Source organism: Chiloscyllium punctatum, chromosome 27, assembly GCF_047496795.1.
Source record: "Chiloscyllium punctatum isolate Juve2018m chromosome 27, sChiPun1.3, whole genome shotgun sequence".
NCBI lineage: Eukaryota > Metazoa > Chordata > Chondrichthyes > Orectolobiformes > Hemiscylliidae > Chiloscyllium > Chiloscyllium punctatum.
The window spans coordinates 11,938,332-11,962,077 of NC_092765.1; the positions used below are offsets into that span (position 1 = coordinate 11,938,332).

At 40.9% G+C, this 23,746-nt stretch overlaps 1 protein-coding gene across 11 annotated transcripts in view; it reads left to right on the forward strand.

The window, feature by feature from the left end:
• LOC140453422 (nuclear receptor coactivator 7-like) overlaps nt 1-23,746 on the forward strand; it is a 115,124-nt gene that overhangs the window by 76 nt on the left and 91,302 nt on the right. For 3 of the 11 annotated variants that reach the window (XM_072548076.1, XM_072548086.1, XM_072548087.1), the window contains exons 1-3: nt 13-416; nt 9,019-9,066; nt 11,982-12,170. In XM_072548076.1, the coding sequence (XP_072404177.1) occupies nt 12,109-12,170 (62 nt within the window). In that variant the 5' untranslated portion in view covers nt 13-416; nt 9,019-9,066; nt 11,982-12,108. Of the gene's footprint in view, nt 1-12; nt 417-440; nt 905-7,989; nt 8,927-9,018; nt 9,067-11,981; nt 12,171-13,061; nt 13,317-23,746 lie in introns of those variants that run through there. The other 8 variants (XM_072548084.1, XM_072548083.1, XM_072548080.1 and 5 more) reach the window with 8 other exon arrangements.

Here is a 23,746-nt window from a genome sequence, read left to right on the forward strand (position 1 = left end):
TATTGGCCCAGCGTTTATTATATGCAGTAAATGCTGATTAATGTGTTCAGCGCGTTATTATGTTTGATAGAGAATCTGAATTTAATCTTAGTGTTTACTTTCTCTCGGTCTAGTCAGATCTTTAATATTAATGATTGTTGTGTCTGAGGTTTTTTTTTCTCAATGGATGGAGATGGCTGAAATATCTACCGAAGATTTAGGGCGAAGAATTTGTTGTTGTGGCAAGTGATTTGCTATTGCTCAGATTGGCTGCAGACATAATTTTCACTTCCGTCTTATTGCAAAACGGTACAGTTGAGAAAATAGTGGGACATGTCATCAAATTCTCAGGATCTGCTGAGTGGCCAGCCGTACCAAATCATCTGATGAGCAATATTAGTTGAAAATCTTAATAATTGATATACGATAAAATGCAAGTAAGTGCCAAAAAAAACCTTGTTTTGGAAATCATCGGTTTTTTGATATGCTATTTATACTTCGTTGTTTTCGATATAGATTTTTTTTAAAGACTGTCGTTCAAAAACTGAAAAAGACGGGGATATAGGGTGAAAGAAGAACTCCGAATTAGAATAATGTCTAGCTGCAGTCCAATCTTTCATGTTTTGAGTTGCTGCCTAATTCTATGTGCCTAAACCCACAGCAGAGATGTGACTGAAGGCGTGCAGTCTTGCAAATGATATTTGGTTTGTCAGGTCTTATATACGTTCAATCATCACAACTAGAATATGGAGTTTCAGAATCCGAAGCGGATACTTATGCTTTAGCCAACATCATGAACTGAAAATGTGTTGCTGGAAAAGCACAGCAGATCAGGCAGCATCCAAGGAGCAGGAGAATCGACGTTTCGGGCATAAGCCCTTCTTCGGGAATGAGGAGGGTGTGCCAAGCGGGCAAAAAATAAAAGGTAGGGAGGAGTGACTTGGGGGAGGGGCGTTAGAAATGCGATAGGTGGAAGGAGGTCAAGGTGAGGGTGATAGGCCGGAGTGGGGGTGGGGGCGGAGAGGTCAGGAAGAAGATTGCAGGTTAGGAAGGCAGTGCTGAGTTCGAGGGATTTGACTGAGACAAGGTGGGGGGAGGGGAGAGGAGAAATGAGGAAACCGGAGAAATTCGAGTCCATCCCTTCTGGTTGGAGGGTTCCGAGGCGGAAGATTAGGCGCTCTTCCTCTGACCTACGTGTTGCTATGGTCAGGCGATGGAGGAGTCCAAGGAACTGCATGTCCTTGGTGGAGTGGGAGGGGGAATTGAAGTGTTGAGCCACAGGGTGGTTGGGTTGGTTGGTCCGAGTGTCGCAGAGGTGTTCTCTGAAACGTTCCGCAAGTAGGCGGCCTGTCTCCCCAATATAGAAGAGGCCACATCGGGTGTAGCGGATGCAGTAAATGATGTGTGTGGAGGTGCAGGTGAATTTGTGGCGGATATGGAAGGATCCCTTGGTGCCTTGGAGGGAAGTAAGGGGGGAGGTGTGGGCGCAAGTTTTGCATTTCTTGCGGTTGCAGGGTAAGGTGCCGGGAGTGGAGGTTGGGTTGATGGGGGTTGTGGACCTGACGAGGGAGTCACGGATGGAGTGATCTTTTCGGAACGCTGATAGGGAAGGGGAGGGAAATATATCCCTGATGGTGGGGTCCGTTTGGAGGTGGCGGAAATGACGACGGATGATACGCTGTGCATGGAGGTTGGTGGGGTGGTAGGTGAGGACCAGTGGGGTTCTGTCCTGGTGGCGATTGGAGGGGCGGGGCTCAAGGGCAGAGGAGCGGAAAGTGGAGGAGTTGCGGTGGAGGGCATCATCGATCACATCTGAGGGGAAATTGCGGTCTTTGAAGAAGGAGGCCATCTGGGTTGTACGGTATTGGAACTGGTCCTCCTGGGAGCAGATGCGGCGGAGATGAAGGAATTGGGAATATGGGATGGTGTTTTTACAGGGGGCAGGGTGGGAGGAGGTGTAGTCTAGGTAGCTGTGGGAGTCGGTCAGTTTATAGTAAATGTCTGTGTTGATTCGGTTGCCTGAGATAGAATTGGAAAGGTCTAGGAAGGGGAGGGAGGAGTTTGAGACGGTCCAGGTGAATTTGAGGTCGGGGTCGAAGGTGTTGGTAAAGTGAATGAACTGTTCAACCTCCTCGTGGGAGCACAAGGCAGCGCCGATACAGTCATCGATGTAGCGGAGAAAAAGGTGAGGGGTGGTGCCAGTATAGCTGCGGAAGATTGACTGTTGCACAAATCCTACGAATTTCAGGAATTAGGAAAGTGTGTCCAGCAGGCTAAGATAAAAGGTAGGGAGGAGGGACTTGGGGGAGGGGCATTGGAAATGCGATAGGTGGAAGGAGGTCAAGGTTACAGGAATGAGGAAAGTGTGTCCAGCAGGCTAAGATAAAAGTTCAGGAATGAGGAAAGTGCTTGGATGCTGCCTGACCTGCTGCGCTTTTCCAGCAACACATTTTCAGCTCTGATCTCCAGCATCTGCAGTCCTCACTTTCCCGCCAACATCATGAAAACAGGTTATGTAGATCTCTACTCCAAAACAATCAGTTCCCACATTTCCTAAATTATAACAGAGTGACTACATTTCAAAATGTAGGAAGGAACAATTATGCTATTTAATAAGATAAGACTCCATGTTATTGGAAGTAATGTATTAGCATAGATAGGAAATTAACGAAATGATAGAAGACTTTTAAAGGTGGTAGCTCATAACTAGTGATGAGTCATAGGGACCGATGCTGGTGCCACAATTATTTATAATGTATATTTTTGGTTTGGATTAGGAAAGTGAATGTACCAGGACCAGGTTTAGGGGCGATACAAAAAGAATAGGAAGGTGAGTGGTGAGAATGACACAGAGTCTTCAAGTAGATGTAGAGAGCAATTTTGGAGAAGATTTGTAACTCAGGTTGTGGATCAGGTTGTAAGTTTGCTTGCTGAGCTGGAAGATTTGTTCTCAGATATTTCGTCACCATGCTAGGTAACATCACCAGTGTTCTTTCCCGCCTGCTATTTCTGTGTCTTGGTCTGTTGGGGTTGATATCACTTCCAGTTCTTTTTCTGAGACATTGGTAAATGGGGTCCAAGTCAATATGTTTGTTAATGGAGTTCCGGTTTGAATGCCAGGCCTCTAGGAACTTGCATATGTCTGTTTAGCCTGTCCCAGGATAGATGTCCCAATCGAACTGGTGTCCCTCTTCGTCTGTGTGTATGGATACTAATGATAGCTGGTCATGTGTTTTAGTGACTAGTTGGTGCTCATGTATCCTAGTGGATAGTTTCCTGCCTGTTTGTCCAATGTAATGTTTGTGCAGTCCTTGCAGGATATTTTATACATGACGTATGTTCTACTGGTTGTTGGTACAGAGTCCTTTAAATTCATCCGGAGCTGTTTCAGTGTGGTGGTAAGTTTGTGGGCTACCACAATACCCAGGGGCCAGAGTAGTCTGGTCGTCATCTTCGAGATGTCTTTATTCGATGGCAGGGTGGCTAGAGTCTCTGTTCTACTGTGACGTCTAAGGAACCTTTGTCATCACAAAACGCAACAAATTAGAAGAAACCCACAAACACATAAACAACATCCTTTATGAAATAAAGTTCATCAAGAGGAAGAAAACAGCAGACTCTCCTTTCTAGACATCACAGTAGAACAAAATGCCAATAGAGAGCTGCAGACCAGCGTTTACAGGAAAGCCACACACACTGACCAGATACTCAGCTATAGGAGCAATCATCCCAACACCCACAATGGAGCTGTATCAAGATATTACTTAAATGAGCCACAACACACTGCAGCACACAGGAACTACAAGAAGCTAAGGAAAAACACCTCATTCAGGAACAATGGGTACCCAATAAATGCAGTCTGCCAATTCCTACACAACAGACCTAAACAAGAAGACATAACATGCCCAGAGACTCGAGCCATCCTGTACCAAGAACCAGCAGAATGAACATCATATACAAAATACTCTGCAAGGACTGCAACAAACATTACATTGCACAAATGGGCAGGAAATTAGCCACCAGGATACATGAGCACCAACTGGCTACCAAAAGACATAACCAACTATCACTAGTAGCTATACACACATCCAAAGAGGACACCAGTTTGACTGGGACAATACATCCATCCTAGGACAGGTTTAACAATGACGTACACAGGAATTCCTAGAGGCCTGGCATTCAAATCGGAATTCCATTAATAAACACATCGATTTGAACCCCATTTACCAACCTCTCAGGAAAAGAACTGATAGTGATATCACCCACCACAACAGACCAAGCGGGACAGAACGCCAGTGCTTCAGCAGAGGCTCAATGATGATGTTACCTGCTATGGTGATGAAACGTCTGAGAACAAATCTACCAGCTTAATGAGCAAACTTATGACCAGATAAAGAGGGGTTAAGCAAGTGGGCAGAAACTTGGCAGTTGGAATATAATGTGGGCTATGAACTTTGACAGGAAGAATAAAGGAGCTGTTATTTAAATGGAGAAAGACTGCAGGAAGCAAGGGAACAGGGAGATTTAGGAGTCCTATTGCATAAATCACAAAAAAAATCCAAGTTCAGGCACTAGGGAAAGCAAATGGAATGTTGGCCTTTATTTCAAAGAGTACATACAAGCATTAGACAGACTACAGATGGAATTCTGTGAACAATTTTGGGTCCCTTATCTAAGGAGGACATACTGGCATTGGAGACAGTCCAGAGAAGGCTCACTAGGCTGATGCCAGGTATGAGAGAAAGTGAGGACTGCAGATGCTGGAGAGACAGAGCTGAAAAGTATGGGTCTGGAAAAGCACAGCAGGTCAGGCAGCATCCACGGATCAGAAGAGTTGATGTTTCAGACATTTGCTCTTCATCAGGACTAATACCAGGTATGGAGGGACTGTCTTATGAGAAGAGGTTGAGTAGGTTAGGCCTTTACTTATTGGAAATGTAAAAGAATGAGAGGCAACTTTATTGAAACATAGAAGATTCTTCGGGGGCTTGATAGGGCAGGTCAACTTTCTCATCCTACCTGTCCTTTAGAAAAGTTACATACCCCTAAATATTTAGTTCCTGGGTCTGATCTCTTATAACCATACCTCCGTAATGATAGGAAAGAAGAAATGAGAGTAGGACAGACAATGAATGTTAAATTCTCCATAATGATGATCTAGTAAGAGAATTGCTACATGACAATGTTCACCTGAAATTTAGAAACAATACATAAGTTAAATATTTGTCACACAACAACGAGCAGTATTGATGAAACAGAATGAAGGGAATCTGTGATAAATAACAAACAGAATTTGAAAAGCAAAAAGAAACAAGATCTTTCACAGCATAACACCAACAAGAGATGTCTGACAAATAATAATGGAAGTAGAGTTAGGAATTAGCATTAAGAGAGTCAGGAATATGGATTTTTAAGGAGACTTAGGGATGGATGATGAGACAGATTGGATTGGAGAACATATCCAGAATTTGGAGTAAAAGGTGACATTTTTGCCTCCAGTAATTGTAGAAAGAAATTTGTAATGCACAGTCGACCAGAACAAAAAGAGAAAAGCATGTTATCAAGGACAAAAACCTAGCGAAAGTTCCACTAACTTGCCACTCCCTCAGCTATTTTGTCTAACCACATATTCCTGCGCAAAATTCACTGTTCCGCTAACAATTTTATTTCAAATTCCTAGCTCCATCACTGCTGACCACTCCATCAGCCACTATACAGTAAATTACCTCAGTTGCTTTCAGGTATCCCAAGAACTTCATTCTCGTGACTCAACATAACAGCTGGAAGTTTCACTTTCCTCTGGAAAGCTTATGTAGATAGCTTGGAATTTCTAGTAACTCTCTGACCATAAACATGACATCCACTTTGCTTTGAATTACCTGTTCTGGATGGAGCCATCTTCCAAATCAATAAGTATTTTAGCCTAAGACTAGTTGATTTGCACTCTTGTAGTTCTTGGGAAAACATCTTATTCATCCAAGTATCACACTCTGATTGTGTAGATTGTGTGTAGATTGCATAGAGGATTGATCTTTGACTATCTTTTTATCTCTTTCATTTGCCTAAGACCTCTGGATTTTCACAACTTCCTGGCATTTAGTCCAAGCCCCTATTTTTCGATCGAATCATCAGCACACCCCATTTAGAGGTCTACTCTGTCCCATCTCCAAATATTTCGGTTACTGCATATCTATCCAGCTGTTTGTGCTGTCTGTTGGACAGTATGTTAATACTGTTCTTTCCAATAAAATCAGTCAGAACACCACAATTTGGTATTTTGCTTCACTGTATTTTTCCGGAAAGCTAGATGCTGGAGAAGGTTTTTATTATTATTCATTCATGAGATATGTGCTTCATTGGCTGGGCCAGCATTTATTATCCATCTCTAGTTGCCCTTGAGAGGTTGGTGGTGAGCTGCCTTTTTGAATTGCTGCAATCACTTTGATGTAGGTATGCCCATGATGCTGTTAAGGAGTGAGTTATTATAATTTATAAGCAATTATATATTATTGAAACTTCATTACTAACCAATAGAACCACAACAATCATGTGATGTATTAAAAACCTTTGGCTTAAAAGTCATAATTTCTGTGGGGAAAGACTTGCATGAATTGAGAAGCCTTCTACAATAATTGCAGCAGCATTTGCAAGGGTATATAGGATCTTTTAAGTTTGGTGCTTAGGCACAAAAAAAATTATGCAAACATCCATCAATAATAAAAACAGAAACTAAAAGGTATGTAATACTGAAAGAAATTGAGTTTGATGTTAAGGTACTTAAACGTAAACTCAGAAAAGGACAATGGAGATGAACACCAGGTGCTTTAGATATTAAATATCTGCAAGTTGAAGAAAAAACATAAACATGACCCAAATATGTGCTGAATTTGACTTATTGTGCTTGCTCATGTAGGCAAGTCATTAAACTATTTTAAGTTTTTTACTTTCACTTCAAATATTAAGGAGAAAAATCTTTACAAATATTAGCAAATTACTGTGCCATCAATTATTAAAATTGCCCATTCTGGATGTAGGTTTGCTTGCTGAGCTGGAAGGTTTGTTTTCGGACATTTAATCACCATACTAGGTAACATCTTCAGTGAGCCTCCGAATGAAGCACTGGTGATGGGGCCTACTTTCTATTTATATGTTGGAGTTTCCTAGGTTTGGTGATGTCATTTCTTGTTGTGACATCATTTCACATGGTGATGTCATTTCCTGTTCTTCTTCTCAGGGGATAGTAAATGGGATCCAAGTCAATGTGTTTGTTGATGGTGTTCCGCTTCTAGGAATTCTGGTGCATGTCTCTGTTTGGCTTGTCCTAGGGTGGATGTGTTGTCCCAGTCAAAGTAGTGTCCTTCCTCATCCATATGTAAGGATATTAGTGAGAGTGGGTCATGTCGTTTTGTGGCTAGTTGATGTTCATGTATCCTGGTGGCTGGTTTTCTGCCTGTTTGTCCAATGTAGTGTTTTTGTTTGTCCAATGTAGTGTTTGTTATAAACACTACATTGGACAAACAGCCAGAAAACCAGCCATCAAGATACATGAACATCAACTAGCCACAAAACAACATGAAGGAAGCTGAGAAATGTGTTGCTGGAAAAGCGCAGCAGGTCAGGCAGCATCCAAGGAGCAGGAGAATCAACGTTTCGGGCATGACTCACTCTCACTGGTATCCTAACATACGGATGAGGAAGGACACCACTTCGACTGGGACAACACATCCATCCTAGGACAAGCCAAACAGAGACATGCACGAGAATTCCTAGATGCGTGGCATTCCAACTGGAACACTATCAACAAACACACATTAACTTGAATCCCATTTACCACCCCCTGAGAAAAAGAACAGGAAATGGCATCCCCATAGGAAATGATGTCACCACAGGAAATTGTATCACCAACCCTAGGAAACTCCAACATATAAATAGAAAGTGAGCCACACCACCAGTGCTTCATTCGGGGGCTCACTGAAGATGTTACTTAGTATGGTGATGAAACATCTGAAAACAAACCTTCCAGTTCAGGGAGCATACCTACACCAGAACCTCCACTTGAGCTGCAAATCTTCTCAAAAAAATCTCATCTCTGTGTGAAATAGGAGACCCCAAATTTTTAATCCATGTCCCCTCGATCTACACACCCCTTCAAAGGGGAACATCGACTGATCATCCAACTTGTTATATATTAAATCCCTTCAGGATTTTCTGTTTCAGTAAGACTACCTGTTTATTTTTTAATTTCTAGTGGGAGTAAACTTCAATCTTGGATCTCTAAATAACATGTTCCTATAATACACATAGTTTCTTAACTATTCTTCAAGAATAGTGCCCAGTAGTTCAGTCAGTAGATGCAACTCTTGGTGTGTTACAGGATAGCAAGATACTAAATTCAATTAAAAGCAAAGAATTGGGGATGCTGGAAATCTGAAACAAAGAAACAAAATTGCTTGAAAAACTCGGCACATCTGTCAGCATCTGTAGAGAGAAAAACACAGTAAATGTTTCAAGTGCAATGACACTTTGTCAGAACTGAAAATAATTGGGAAAGGGTAGTATTGTGCTGATGAGGTTATGGAGCTGGGAGAGGAGTGAATAGAATATATAAAGATGGTGCTAACAGAAGGGGGGAAAGAGAGAGAGAGAGCAAAAAGGTAAACAATGAGATTGCTGATGATAAGCTGAGGGAATGATAAATGCTGAGTAGGGTGCAAAAGGGTTGAAAATTGGTTGGCTATGGTGGGAGCAACCCATACAAAACAGAGCCTAGAGTGTCAGGGTAAGGTAACAAACATAGAGAAAATTGGTTCACATTCATGAATTGGTTAACTGAATATGGAAGATGAGATGTTGTTCCTTCACCTGATATTGAACATCGCTGGAGCTATACAGCAGGCCTGAAACAGATATGATGGCTTTGGAACACGGTGGCATGTTGAAATGACAGGTAACTGGAAGATTGGAGTTACTTTTATGGAAAGGACATTGATATTTGGCAAAGCAGTAACCCAATCTACATTTTGTCTTCCCACTGTACAGGAGATCATATTGTGAGCAGCAAATACAGTAGACTAGAATAAAGTGCAGGTAAGTTGCATTTTCACTGGAAGATGTGTCTAGTTCCTATGTTAGTGAGGAGAGAGGAAGTAAATTGAAAAGTATTGCACTTTCTAGGATTTCATGGGAAGGTGTTAAGGGTGTGTGGGGAGATGTTGGGAGTGTAGAAAGAGCCAGGTGTCCTGGAGGAAATGGTGCCTGCAGAATGCTGACAATGATGATGATGATGATGAAGGGCTTTTGCCCGAAACGTCGATCTTCCTGCTCCTTGGATGCTGCCTGACCTGCTGTGCTCTTCCAGCACAACACTCTTGACTCTAATCTCCAGCATCTGGAGTACTCACTTTCGCCTATGTGTCTACTGTGGCAACCCGCTTGAGGTGATGGAAAACTGCAAGTTATGATGCTTTGGATTTGGAGGCTTGTGAGGTGGAAAGTGAGAACAAGAGTCTCTATCATTGTTGTGGGAGTGAAGAGAGGGAGTGAAAGCAGAAGTACGGGATAGTGGTCACATCTGACTATGGGCCCTGTTGACCCTGATGGTGGAGAATCTTCGGTTAAGGAAAAGAGTGAACGTTTCTGGGGCCTCCTTGCATCATCAGAACAGATGCAACGAAGAAGGGGAAACTTTGAGAAGAGGAAGGAATACATAAGGAGGCAGGGTGGGTAGATGTGTAGTCAGGATAATGGTGGGAATTGGTGGGTTTGTAATGAATATCAGTAACCAGCTTATCCCAGAAATGGCATTGGAGATTTTGAAGAAGGGAAGATAGGAGTCATAAATGGACCAGGTGAAGGTGAGAGCTGAGTGGAAATTGGAAATGAAATTGATAATTTTTTTCAATTCTGGGCAAGAGAGAGAAGCAACATTGATTGTCATTGATTGTGGCACTGGAGAGACATGGGGACGGACCCAAGTAGAACTGGAAAAGAAATATTCCATGTCGCAAAGACAGGAAAACTGGGTACCCGTGGCCACACCATTGACTTGAAGAAAGTGAGAAAACAGTGCAGTGGTCCTCACTGATCAGGAAAGGAAAGTAACAGGCAGATTACCTTGGTAACAATGGTAAAGTAACCAAAACAAGGGAGTGAGGCATCCATAGTTGAGACGTGGCAACTGAAAGTTTATCTCTGAGAATAACAGGAGCAGAGACAATTCTCCAGAGGACTGTGTAAGTGTTCCTGACAAAAATAAGTAAGATTGATGTGTATTATAAGAAAATTCTTGGCGAAAGTAAATCTGAGTGCATAACATGATGTTATAAACCATTTTGTTAAGTTAATAGTGTTTGTTTTATTTAAGTGTTACATACATTAAAGTTTTTTTGAAAAAAGTGAAATATTGTGGTGTGGTTCTACTGGCTAATGCTTTTAGATTGTTCTTTAATCATATTGTAACACTGGCTATTAGATTTTGCACTTAACAATACAATTTGAAGAGGTCCTGTGAAATATCACCACTTGTTCTTCAACAACAGGGGATCATTAGTTACCAATATTTCACAGATAATTAATTATTCTACTAAATAAAATGTTAGCAAAGATATTTAATTTATCTAGAAGTAATTGACTATATCATTAGTTAATGACACTCCTCATATTTAGAAATTCAGTTGTAATATATTCTCCAGTGTCGATGGTTCATTGGGGTAGCCCACTGGTAACCAAGCCCTATTATTCCCAAAGTCATCCCAAAATTTACAGATTTTAAAATAAGTACATAAACTTCCTTAATTTACCTGATTTGCAATCCCAGATTAATAGAAAGCACAGATTAGGTTTCTGTACGTAAAAGAATGACCATTTATTTCGTCCCTCCCAAGAGGACCCCACCTGGACCCACCCTATCCCTGCAGCCCCACATTTACTATGGCTAATCCAACTAGCCTGCACTAACCTGGGTACAATGAGGCAATTTACCATGGCCAATCCACCTAACCTCCACATTGTTGGACTGTGGGAGGAAACCAGAGCATCTAGCAGAAACCCACGTTGACACAGGGAGAACATGCAAACTCCACATAGATAGTCATCCAAGAGTGGAATTGAACCCAGATCTCTGGTGTTGTGAGGCAGCAGTGCTAAGCATTGAGCCACTGTGCTACCCATTACTTTAGATACAGATAAACAGTTATAAACTGTTGCCATATAACATTTCAAATTAAAACTCTGGACTCCTTATAAAGTCTGCTCACACACAAATGCATCTAAACAAATAAATGGACAGGGACAAATAAGTTATGAGCAAAGGAAAACTGGGCAGGCAGTTCAGTGATTCTGTTCATAGGTTAGTGAGATGATCCTTATGATTCTGACGCTGGTTAGAACATTGCTTTTCAGTTGTCTTTCTTCAGATACTTCTATTAGTTTAAGGATTCTGACATGTAAAGTCACACTGCTGAAGGAAGGATTAACTGGATTAGTTTAGATTTAAAATGGGGTTTGACGCCAGAGAATAGAGAAACAGCTTCTGTGTTGATGAAGATCAAAACACTTCTTATCTGTCTCAAACCTGCCCCAAGCTGTTCAGTTACCTGAGAACCAATCACTTAGTTGTTGGCAGGCAAAAGGCTTTTATCATTAGTAACTGATCACTAGTCCATAGACCAATCATCATCTTGTTGCCACCAAGCTATATCTGTACACAGATCCTCAACAAAATTCATCTGCAAGCACTTCAATTATTGCTTGTTTACACAATACTTGATATGAGTGTCAAATAAGTTGCTTTTTAAAACACTGATTTTAAAACCGTTCTTTCACATTTCAGTCCACAATTTTAAAAAGCACAAAATACAGGGCCTTTACTTGAGCTTCATTATCAGGATAGTAAAGCTGCATCTGATTTTAACTTATTTAAAACCCACTTATTTAAACAGTATTAGAATGGGACCCTTTTTTTGTAATTCAATTACTTACTTTTTTGTTTTCCTCTGTTATAGTCTTACCATTATGTGCACCATGATTGAGTCAAATGGTTATCTGTGCAATTAATAAGGAAGAGTTCTACAGAAGCCAGGAGTGAAGCAGTGCAATGTCATTTTGTGACCCTGTAATGTCAACATAAGCATGGATCTCAAGGAACAGAGGCAGGAGAAAAGGCAAGATTATTTTTCTGTTGTGAAAACAAGGTAGGATATCAAATTTAACAAAATAAAAGTTTAGAAATTGACAGAGGAATGATTGTGGCAACATTGTGGGAATGCAATCTAACAATTTAAAACGGCTTTTAGTATTAAATTTAGTTCACTGTATAGCTAAAATAGGAATTGATAAACCTGTTTTTTAGTGGATTTGAATATTTGAACAATCAAATTAGGAGCAGGGGTGCTGTACAATTGTAGGGACTCGTGGCCCCCCAGAGAAAAAAAAGTCTCACCTCTGCCTTAAATGTGGGACCCTTCTTTTTAAAATGTGTCCCCTAATTCTGCTTATTGAAGATTACCGGACTAAACATGTATCAGTTCCTTAACATAGAATTCTAAGTTTAGCAAAATACATGTTGTTATCAAAATGAGAGAGTCTTAATTTATATTGTCCAGTTTCAATAACACCCAAACGTGTTTAAAATGAATTATTTTGAAAAGTAACTTTAGCAAATGTTGCAACTGTTTGACACACAACAATGTCTCAGAAAGCTTTGCTGTTCTTCAAATTTGTTTGCTTTTATGTGGCAGTGCTGGCAAGACAGTATTTATTGTCTGTCTCTAATAATGCTGTGAATCAACTGTACAATTTGGTACTAAAGTCACATGTACCATACAGGGCTAAACCAGACAGGGCTGCCAGCTTCCCCTGTCTGAATCATCAGTGAATCAGTTGCTTTTGTTGCCTTTTTTTTGTGCTCCAGCAATTTTAATCATTCCTGATTTACACTCTCAAATGAACTGGATTTATTGAATTAATTTTCCAACTTCTTGCAATAGTGAGATTTGCATGCTCAACTCTTTCTATCTCTAGCTATATCTCTCTCACGCTCTCCCTGTCTCTGTCTCTCTCTCTCTCTCTCTCTCTGACTCCAGGCAGGAAGTCAGTACTTCAGTTTAATGCCTCTTCTGAAAGAAGGAACATTTGGCAATACAAGGGGAAGAGACAGGAAGCTACACCAAGTGAAAATGATTTGCGCAGAAACCAAGTTGTACTAAATAACATTTGAGTTTAAAACTCTGCAGTCTTTCTTGTTAGGTTGTGGAATTTTAAGCTACATCATTTGCTCTAGATTTAAAAGTATGGTGTTATAAATAGGTTCTGTTCACAAAACGTACTGCACCATTAGGGTAATTATCATCGTTCGGATTTTTGTGTTAATTGCCTTTGTTTAATTTTGGATTGCCAACTTGAAGGTCTAAAAACAGTATCTTTTAGATTGAAAGAGACAAATAGGTATTACACAATTAATAAAGGAACTCATGACTTTTTTTGAATTCATTCATGGGATATGGATGGTTTTGGCTGGGCCAACATTTATAGCCCATCCTCAGTTGACCTTGAGAAAGTGATGGATTAGTGGTGCTGGAAGAGCACAGCAGTTCAGGCAGCATCCAACGAGCAGCGAAATCGACGTTTCGGGCAAAAGCCCTTCATCAGGCCTTTATTCGTTGGATGCTGCCTGAACTGCTGTGCTCTTCCAGCACCACTAATCCATTATTTGGTTTTCAGCATCTGCAGTCATTGCTTTTACCTTGAGAAAGTGATGCTGAGCTGCCTCCTTGAAATACTGCAGTCCAATATAGAGGTTTGCCCACAATACTGTTCGAATGGGAGTTCCAGGATTTTGAGCTAGTGATACTGAGAGAATGGCAATATTTTCTAACTCTGGTGATAAGTGGCTTGGAAGGGAACATGCAGGTTATAGTGTTACCATATATTTGCTGTCATCCTTCCAGATGATTGTGTTCACAGGTTTAGAAAGTGCTGTCTGAAAAAGCTAGTAAATTTCTACAGTGCAGGTTGTAGATAATAAATATTGATGCTACTGAACATTGGTAGTGGAAGGAGGGAGTGTTTGTGGATATGCTGGCAATCAGGCTGGCTACTGAGCTCCAGTGGTGTCATATTTCTTGAGTGTTATTCAAGCTGTGTTCTTTGAAGCAAGTTGGGAGTATTCCAACACCCCTGATTTGTATCTTATAGATAGCAGACAGGCTATGGGAAATGAAGAGGTGAGTTGTCAATGCAGGATTCCTAGCCTCTGACATGCTTTTGTAGCCACAGTATTTACATGGCTAATTTACTTGAGCTTTTGGTCAGTGGTTACCGCCCCTCCCCCCATCCCCCTCTCCTCCGAGATGCTGATAGTGGGGGATTCTGTGAGGTAATGTTATGGGGTGATGGTTAGATTCTCTCTTGTTGGTGATAGTCATTGCTTGGCACATTGTATGGCAGGAATATTAGCCCAAGCTTTATAGTATCCAGGTCTTCCTACATTTAGACATGGACTGCTTCATGCATGTATGTATATATATTTTTAAACTTTATTTTCAGCAGTCTTAAATCAAGTTACTCACATGGGGGATTGACATTGTGATTAATTTGTGAAGAACCAATTTTTTTGGTGCATTAAACAAATTGCACTGAGTTAGTGCTCTTTAAGAATATCAAGGCATATGCTTTAATGCAAATTTAGATTTTTAAAATGTAAGTTTCAAATACTAACCAGCCACATTGATTTCTGGCAGAAATGCATAAAGAGGTTTGAGCAGTGCATAAAGAGGTTTGAGCAGAAATTCTGAGGAAAGACAAGAACTTTTCACAATGGTGTAATTTTGGGCACAACTACACAGAATCATTGATAGCACCTAAAGCAGAAACCTTTTACCTCAACATCAGAAATATAAGCTGGAGCTCTGTTATATCTTATCTCTATTTTAGGTTTATTTTGACATTGTCAAGAACAAGATATCACTATGATTTTAGATATCATAGACAGTAATGACAATACTTTCAATGAAATAGGTCTCTTGATTTACTTTGATATATTTGACAAAATCTTTCCTTATACTTTTGAAGTACCATGGATTGCAGCATCTAAATGTATTTGATGGCCCAATTTTTCCAGCCCCAAAAGTCATGATTTTGTGTACACATGTAACTTGATCCCTTGCTACTTCCTTTTCAGGGAAGACATGCTATTCTCACATTAGTATTAGCCTCATGTTTTTCATCCTATGTTTCTATTCATACTATTCACTCAAGCAATTTTGTAGAATTACTTTATTTAACAAACTGTGCCATATTAATTTGATATGAATTATTGGTGTTAGTTTTTTTTTCCACATTTCAATTTTGACAGTATTAGGCAAGAACTTTCAAAAGCTGATTGGAGGCAGATGTTCACAGGTAAAGGGACGGCTGGAAAATGCGAAGCCTTCAGAAATGAGATAACAAGAATCCAGAGAAAGTATATTCCTGTCAGGGTGAAAGGGAAGGTTGGTAGGTATAGGGAATGCTGGATGACTAAAGAAATTGAGGGTTTGGTTAAGAAAAAGAAGGAAGCATATGTCAGGTACAGATAGGATAGATCAAGTGAATCCTTAGAGTATAAAGAAAGTAGGAGTGTACTTAAGAGGGAAATCAGGAGGGCAAAACGGGAACATGAGATAGCTTTGGAAAATGGAATTAAGGAGAATCCAAAGGGGTTTTACAAATATATTAAGAACAAAAGGGTAACTAGGGAGAGAATAGGGCCCCTCAAAGATCAGCAGGGCGGCCTTTGTGTGGAGCCACAGAAAATAGGGGAGATACTAAATGAATATTATGCATCAGTATTTACTGTGAAAAAGGATATGGAAGATATAGACTGTATGGAAATAGATGGTGACATCTTGCAAAATGTCCAGATTACAGAGGAGGAAGCGCTGGATGTCTTGAAATGGTTAAAGGTGGATAAATCCCCAGGACCTGATCAGGTGTACCCAAGAACTCTGTGGGAAGCTAGAGAAGTCATTGATGGGCCTCTTGCTGATATATTTGTATCATCGATAGTCACAGGTGAGGTGCTGGAAGACTGAGGTTGGCAAACATGGTGCCACTGTTTACGAAGGGCGGTAAAGACAATCCAAGGAACTGTAGACCGGTGACCCTGACCTCGGTGGTGGGCAAGTTGTTGGAGGGAATCCTGAGGGACAGGATGTACATGTATTTGGAAAGGCAAGGACTGATTTGGGATAGTCAACATGGCTTTGTGCATGGGAAATCATGTCTCACAAACTTGATTTGAGTTTTTTGAAGAAATAACGAAGGAGATTGATGAGGGCAGAGCAGTAGATATGATCTACATGGACTTCAGTAAGGCGTTTGACAAGGTTCCCCATGGGAGACTGATTAGCAAGGTTAGATCTCACGGAATACAGGGAGAACTAGCAATTTGGATACAGAACTGGCTCAAAGGTAGAAGACAGAGGGTGGTGGTGGAGGGTTGTTTTTCAGTTTGGAGGCCTGTGACCAGTGGAGTGCCACAAGGATTGGTGCTGGGCCCTCTACTTTTTGTCATTTACATAAATGATTTGGATGCGAGCATAAGAGGTAAAGTTAGTAAGTTTGCAGATAACACCAAAATTGGAGGTGGAGTGGACAGTGAAGAGGGTTACCTCAGATTATAACAGGATCTTGACCAGATGGGCCAATGGGCTGAGAAGTGGTAGATGGAGTTTAATTCAGATAAATGCGAGGTGCTGCATTTTGGGAAAGCAAATCTTAGCAGGACTTATACACTTAATGGTAAAGTCCGAGAGACTGTTGCTGAACAAAGAGACCTTGGAGTGCAGGTTCATAGCTCCTTGAAAGTGGAGTCGCAGGTAGATAGGATAGTGAGGAAGGCGTTTGATATGCTTTCCTTTATTGGTCAGAGTATTGAGTACAGGAGTTGGGAGGTCATGTTGAGGCTGTATAGGACATTGATTAGGCCACTGTTGGAATATTGCGTGCAATTTTGGTCTCCTTCCTATCAGAAAGATGTTGTGAAACTTGAAAGGGTTCAGAAAAGATTTACAAGGATGTTGCCAGGGTTGGAGGATCTGAGCTACAGGGAGAGGCTGAACAGGCTGGGGCTGTTTTCCCTGGAGCACTGGAGGCTGAGGGGTGACCCTATAGAGGTTTACAAAATTATGAGGGGCATGGATAGGATAAATAGACAAAGTCTTTTCCCTGGGGTCGGAGAGTCCAGAACTAGAGGGCATAGGTTTAGGGTGAGAGGGGAAAGATATAAAAGAGACCTGAGGGGGGTGCGTGTGTGGAATGAGCTGACAGAGGATGTGGTGGAGGCTGGTACAATTGCAACATTTAAGAGGCATTTGGATGGGTATATGAATAGGAAGGGTTTGGAGGGATATGGGCCGGTCGCTGGCAGGTGGGACTAGATTGGGTTGGGACATCTGATCAGCATAGACGGGTTGAGTCTGTTTCCCTGCTGTACATCTCTATGACTCTATAAAATGGTGAGCATCCACATCAACGGTTCACACTGTGTACTTGCCATACAAGTCAACACTATTTTTGGAGGCTTCAGAGGTTGGTTTATATGCATTGATATGTTGATGTCTATGGTGATTTTGATTCTCTTTACTAAATACATTTATCCTTGACTCCTGAACTCTGTAACCCCCACATAAAAACCTAAAAGTGAAGGGTAATTATTTTTATGACAACAAGGAATTAAAATAAAGCAGACATTCATTTAAGAATCAATTCAGAATATCTGAAATTGACATCATTATGTAGCAGCTGATCTCAGCTAGAGTGGGATTGGATTAATCAGGTAGTAGGAGTATCCCTGTCGTGATTATTATCTACTAATCTCTGTTGTTTAATATCGGATAAGCAGAAGATTGGAATCCTGGTTGAAAATTCTGCTAACGCTTGTAAACAATGGCATCATTGCTGAGGATGCATCTCTGTATGTGTCATTATAAAATTCATTATGCTCAGTATAAAGTGATAAACCTAGTATATCTGAACCTATTGGAGAAACAGTCAATGCAATAAACTAATATCACAGTTCAACTGAAACTTATAAATCATTTATTTTATATTTTTTGGAACTTCTTGATTAGATTAGTAACATATAATTATTTCCCACTATTTACCTTTTTGTATTTACTGTTTGGTCTAATAGTTAAAAAGTAGATGTGATCACGAAGCAAGACTGCATTATACTTTATGGTTAGATTGAATTAATGCATGGCAGAATTTATAGCACAAAGCAAAGTAACTAAGTGGATTAAAGAGTGTATATAACAGAAACAGTGCTTGGAATTACCTTTACAAACAACAAATTACATTGGCTGGGCCAAATGAAGATAGTTGAAAGTGCATTTTCATTGATGTCCAATGAGTATTTCAACAAACAAATCTTAGCTAAGTGTCCGTGATGGCTAATATATGCAAATACAACACAGCATGAAGTTTGCTTGCTGTCTGCAGCAACATGGGGATTACAAAGGCATTTCACAGATTTTAAAGAAATGTTTGTGATGCTGTCTTTCCTAATCAAAATGCAAATTTACATTTAGTAACTTTAACAGGACTTTTATGCTTAATGGTAAGGTCCAAGGGAATGTTGCTGAACCAAGGGACTTTGGAGTGCAGGTTCATAGTTCCTTGAAAGTAGAGTCGCAGGTAGATAGGATACTGAAGAAGGCATTTGGTATGCTTTCTTTTATTGGTCAGAGCATTGAGTACAGGAGTTGGGAGGTCATGTTGCGACTGTACAGGACATTGGTTAGGCCACTTTTGGCACATTGTGTGCAATTCTGGTCTCCTTCCTATTGGAAGGAAACTTGAAATGATTCAGAAAAGACTTACAAGGATATTGCCAGGGTTGGAGGATTTGAGCTATAGGGAGAGTCTGAATGGCTGGGGCTGTTTTCCTTGAAGTGTTGGAGACTGAGGGGTGACCTTATAGAGGTTTATAAAATCATGAGGGCCATGGATAGGATAAACAGACAAGGTCTTTTTCATGGGATTGGGGAGCCCAGAACTAGAGGGCGAAGGCATAGGGTAAGAGGGGAAAGATTTAAAAGGGACCTAAGGGGCAACTTTTTCCTGCAGAGGGTGGTGCATGTGTGGAATTGGCTGCCAGAGGAGGTGAAGGAGGCTGGTGCAATTACAACATTTAAAAGGCATCTGGATGGGTATGAGAACTTGCCTCCAGCACCTCATGGTTTACAGCATGGACTAGTGAACTTTTATCCATGTGGGGGATCCTGCAGATTCTACTGACTGCATGGACTAATAATTTTTGTTGTTATAATCATTGTAAGTTGTGTGTCAATAACTTGCTTAAGTACTGGCAGTAAGACTCTTATGAAGAAGGTGGTAGTGCCTCTAGGTGGTTATCATGGAAAGATAAAAGGAGGGAATGAGAATGTGTATAAGGTACATGCAGGTAGGGAAAGAGTTAAGTTTAGGGTTGCAGGACAAAGGCTCAGCTAGCATGACTTTGACCAGATAAGAACTTGCAGGAAACAATGAGGTTCTGGAGGCAAGGGTAGTGGTTTAAAGAGGTGAAGAACACCCATTGTGTAATGCCACTTAACGAGGTGAGGAATATCTACCATGTAATTCCAGATGGTTTAAACTTTACTGTTGATGCTCGCTGATTGATTGTAACCCAATCAATATAGATATTACCTTATTTGGATGTGCTCCCCGTAAGTGACTATATAATTCCTTAAGAATCTACTGTTCAAGAGAAGACCGAGAACTCATGTCTTTGTTTACATGGGTGATCGCTGTCTTTCCAGGGCCCAGAATAAAGATGAAGAGGGCAGAGCCATACTATGTGTCTGAGTGTTTGCTTCCACTGATACGGATATCTGAATAGGAAGGATTTAGAAGGATAAGTGCTGGCAAATGGGGCTCGATTAGGTTGGGATATTTGGTCAGCGTGGACGAGTTGGAGCAAAGGGTCTGTTTCCGTGCTGTACATTTCTCTGACTCTATGACTTAAATTAACTGGGCCTGAAGTTACACGACACCGGGTTTAGTCCAACCAGTTTATTTGAAAACACAAGCTCTGCTCCTTCGTGAGATGAAGTCTTCTGATGTGAAGACAATTTAGTAGAATAAAAGTTTAGAATGCTGAGAAACTGACTTTTCTTTTCTTCAGACTTCACCTGACAAAGGAGAAGCACTTGAAAAGCTTTTGATTTCAAATAAACCTATTGGACTATAACCTGGTGTTGTGTGCTTTCTGACCTTGTCCACCCCAATCCAACACCAGCAGCTTGACATCTTAAATTAACTGAAAACAGTTATGAATCTGGCTAAGTCACTTTCTGAAAGAGCAATGCAGTTTTTAAACATGTTCATGGTGAAACAGTTTGCAAGTGTTTCAAATCTTCAGTTTATTTCCCTTTCTGAAATATTTCAGTGAAATAATTTTATGGTATTTATTGGATGGAGTTAATGCATTTCAGCGAATGTTACAGCAAATGTCATGGAAACTGCTTCCTACTGAATGGGTCATCTAGTGTTAGCTTCAGCACATCAACTTTTCAGTAAAGCCACCTATTTGCAATTGTAAAGATTGTATCTTTTTATGTTACTGTATTTTTGATTGTGGACTGAAGTACAAAGAACAAAGAAAATTTACAGCCCAGGAACAGGCCCTTCGACCCTCCAAGCCTGAGCCGATCCAAATGTACTCTCTAAACCTGTCGGTCAATTCCTAAGCATCCATATCCCTCTGATCCCTACCTGCTCATGCATCTGTCCAGATGCATCTTAAATGAATCTACCATGCCTGCTTTTACTACCTCTGCTAGCAACGCATTCCAGGCACCTACTTGCCACGTGTATCCCCCTTAAACTTTTCACCTCTCACCTTGAAAGCATGACCTCTCGTTACTGAATCCTTCACCCTGAGAAAAGGCTTACCTCTATCTACCCTGTCCATACCCTTCATGATTTTGTAGACCTCAGTCAGGTCCCCCCCATCTCCTTTTCTCTAATGAAAACAATCCTAACCTACTCAACCTCTCTTCGTAGCTGACACCTTCCATACCAGGCAACATCCTCGTACACCTTCTCTGCAACCTCTCCAAAGCGTCCACACCATTTTGGTAACATGGTGACTAGAACTGTATTCTAAACGCGGCCGAACCAATGTCTTGTACAATTTTAACATGACCTGCCAGCTCTTATACTCAATACCCTGTCCGATGAAGGCAAACATACCATATACCTTCTTGACCACTCTCTCCACTTGTGCAGCAACCTTCAGGGTACAATGGACCTGAACTCCCAGATCTCTTTGCTCATCAACTTTTCCCAAGGCTCTTCCGTTTATTGTATAATTTGCTCTCGAATTAGACTTCCCAAAATGTATCACCTTGCATTTACCTGGATTGAACTCCATCTGCCACTTCTCTGACCAACTCTCCAGTCTATCTATATTCTCCTGTATTCTTTGACAGTCCCTATGCTTTCTGTTACTCTACCAATCTTCGTGTCATCTGTAAATTTGCTGATCAGACCAACAGTGCCCTCTTCCAGATATTATATGTATATTACAAACAAATGTGGCTCCAGCACTAATCCCTGTGGAACACCACTGGTCACCTTTCTCCATTTCGAGAAACCCCTGTCAACTACTAATCTCTATGTCCTGTTGCTTATCCACCTAGCTAGAACACCCTGCACACCATGTAACTTCACTTTCTCCATTAGTTTACCATGGGGAAACTTATCAAATACCTTACTAAAGTCCATGCATACAGCCCTTCCTTTAGCTATCAACATGGTCACTTCCTCAAAGAACTCTTTAAGTTGGTAAGGCACAGTTTTCCCCTGCACAAAACTATGTTACCTATCACTGATAAGCTCATTCTTTTCTAAATATAAATAGATTTTATCCCTCAGGACCTCTCCAGCAACTTTCCCACCACTGACGTCAGGCTCACTGGTCTGTAGTTACCCGGAATATCCCTACTACCCTTCTTCAAGAGGGGGACAACATGAGCACCCTCCAATCCTCCGGCACCTCACCTGTGTTTAAGGATGCCACAAAGATATCTGTAAGGGCCCCAGTTATTTCCTCTTGGACCTCCCTCAGCAACCTGGGAAGTAGAAAGAGGACTGTTTAAAAACCAAGAATGGGTGAAGGATTGCTGCCATTTTTAAAGTAAGTTGAGATGAACTTCAAGCTTTGGTTAGTACTTGGAACTATGACATTATTGTGATTACAGAGACTTGAAGAGGAACAGGACTGGCAGCTGGATGACCGAGGATTTAGATGTTTCAAGTTGATAGAAAGGGAGGTAAAAGGGGTTGAGGAGTTGCATTACTGATAAAGGAGTATCTCACAGCTGTACTGTGGGAGGATACATCAGAGGACTCATGCAGCAAGGCAATTTGGTCAAATTCTGGAATAAGAAAGATGAAATCACAATACTACAGGCCTCCCAACAGCCAGCAGGAGATAGAGGAGAGAAAGTTGTACTTTGGAAAGATGTAAAAACAGCAGGATGGTTTTGGTGGGTGATTTTAACTTCTCAATATTGACTGGGACTCAGTACACTAAGGGCTTGGATGGGCAGAATTTGTAAGGACCACTCAGGAGGGATTCTTGACACAATATGTAAACAGGGAAGGGATTATACTGGACCTGGTTTTGAGAAATGAGTCTGGCCAGGTGAGTGAAGTTTCAGTGGAGGAGTATTTCGGGAGTAATGACCATAATACCACGAGTTTTAAGACACTCTTGGATACGGATAACAGCAGTCCTCGGGTGAAGGTATTAACTTGGGGGAAGGTGAACGACAACAATATTAGGTAGCAACTGGAGAACTTTGATTGGAGGCAGCTGTTCGAGGGCAAATCCACATTAGACATGTGGGAATATTTCAAACTACAGTTGACAAGAGTTCAGGAGCAGCATGTTCCTGTGAGAGTGAAGGATAGGTGTGGCAAGTTATATGAACCTTTGATGACCAGGGATGTTATGACCTTGGTCAGAAAGAAAGAAGAAGTATTCGTAAGGTCAAGGAGGATGGGAACTGATTAAGCTCTTGAAATATATAAGGAAAGTAGAAAAGAACTTAAACAAGGAATTAGAAGGGCAAAAGGGGGTCATGAAATGTCGTTCGCAAACAGGATTAAGGAGAATCTCAAGGCTTTTTAAACATATATAAAAAGCAAGAGGGTAGCCAGGGAAAGGGTTGGCCCACTCGAGGACCAAGGAAGGGATCTATATGTGGAGCCAAAAGAGGTAGGTGAGGTCTGAAACAAGTACTTTGTGTCAGTTTTCACTAAAGAGAAGGAATTAGTGAAGGATGATCTCAGGTAAGGGAAAGTCAAGCTTCTAAATCAAGTTGCTATTAAAAAGGAAGAGATTTTGTGCATCTTAAGGTAGGTAAGTCCCTGGGTCCTGATGCAATCAATACCAGAATATTGAAGGAGGCAAGAAAACAAATTGCTGGTGCATTGACAGATATCTTTATATCTTCTTTGGCCAAAGTGTGGTCCCAGAAGATTGAAGAATAGTGAATGTTGTCCCATTGTTTTAGGAGAGCAGGGATAATCCAAGAAATTACAGGCCTGTGAGTCTCACGTCCATGGGAGGGAAATTATTGGAAAAGATTCTCAGGGACAAGCAAATGGACTTATTAGCGATAAACAGCGTGGTCTTGTGCAGGAAGAGGTTGTGCCTTATTAACTTGATCGAGTTTTTTGAGGAGGTGACAAAGACGATTGATGATGGAAAAGT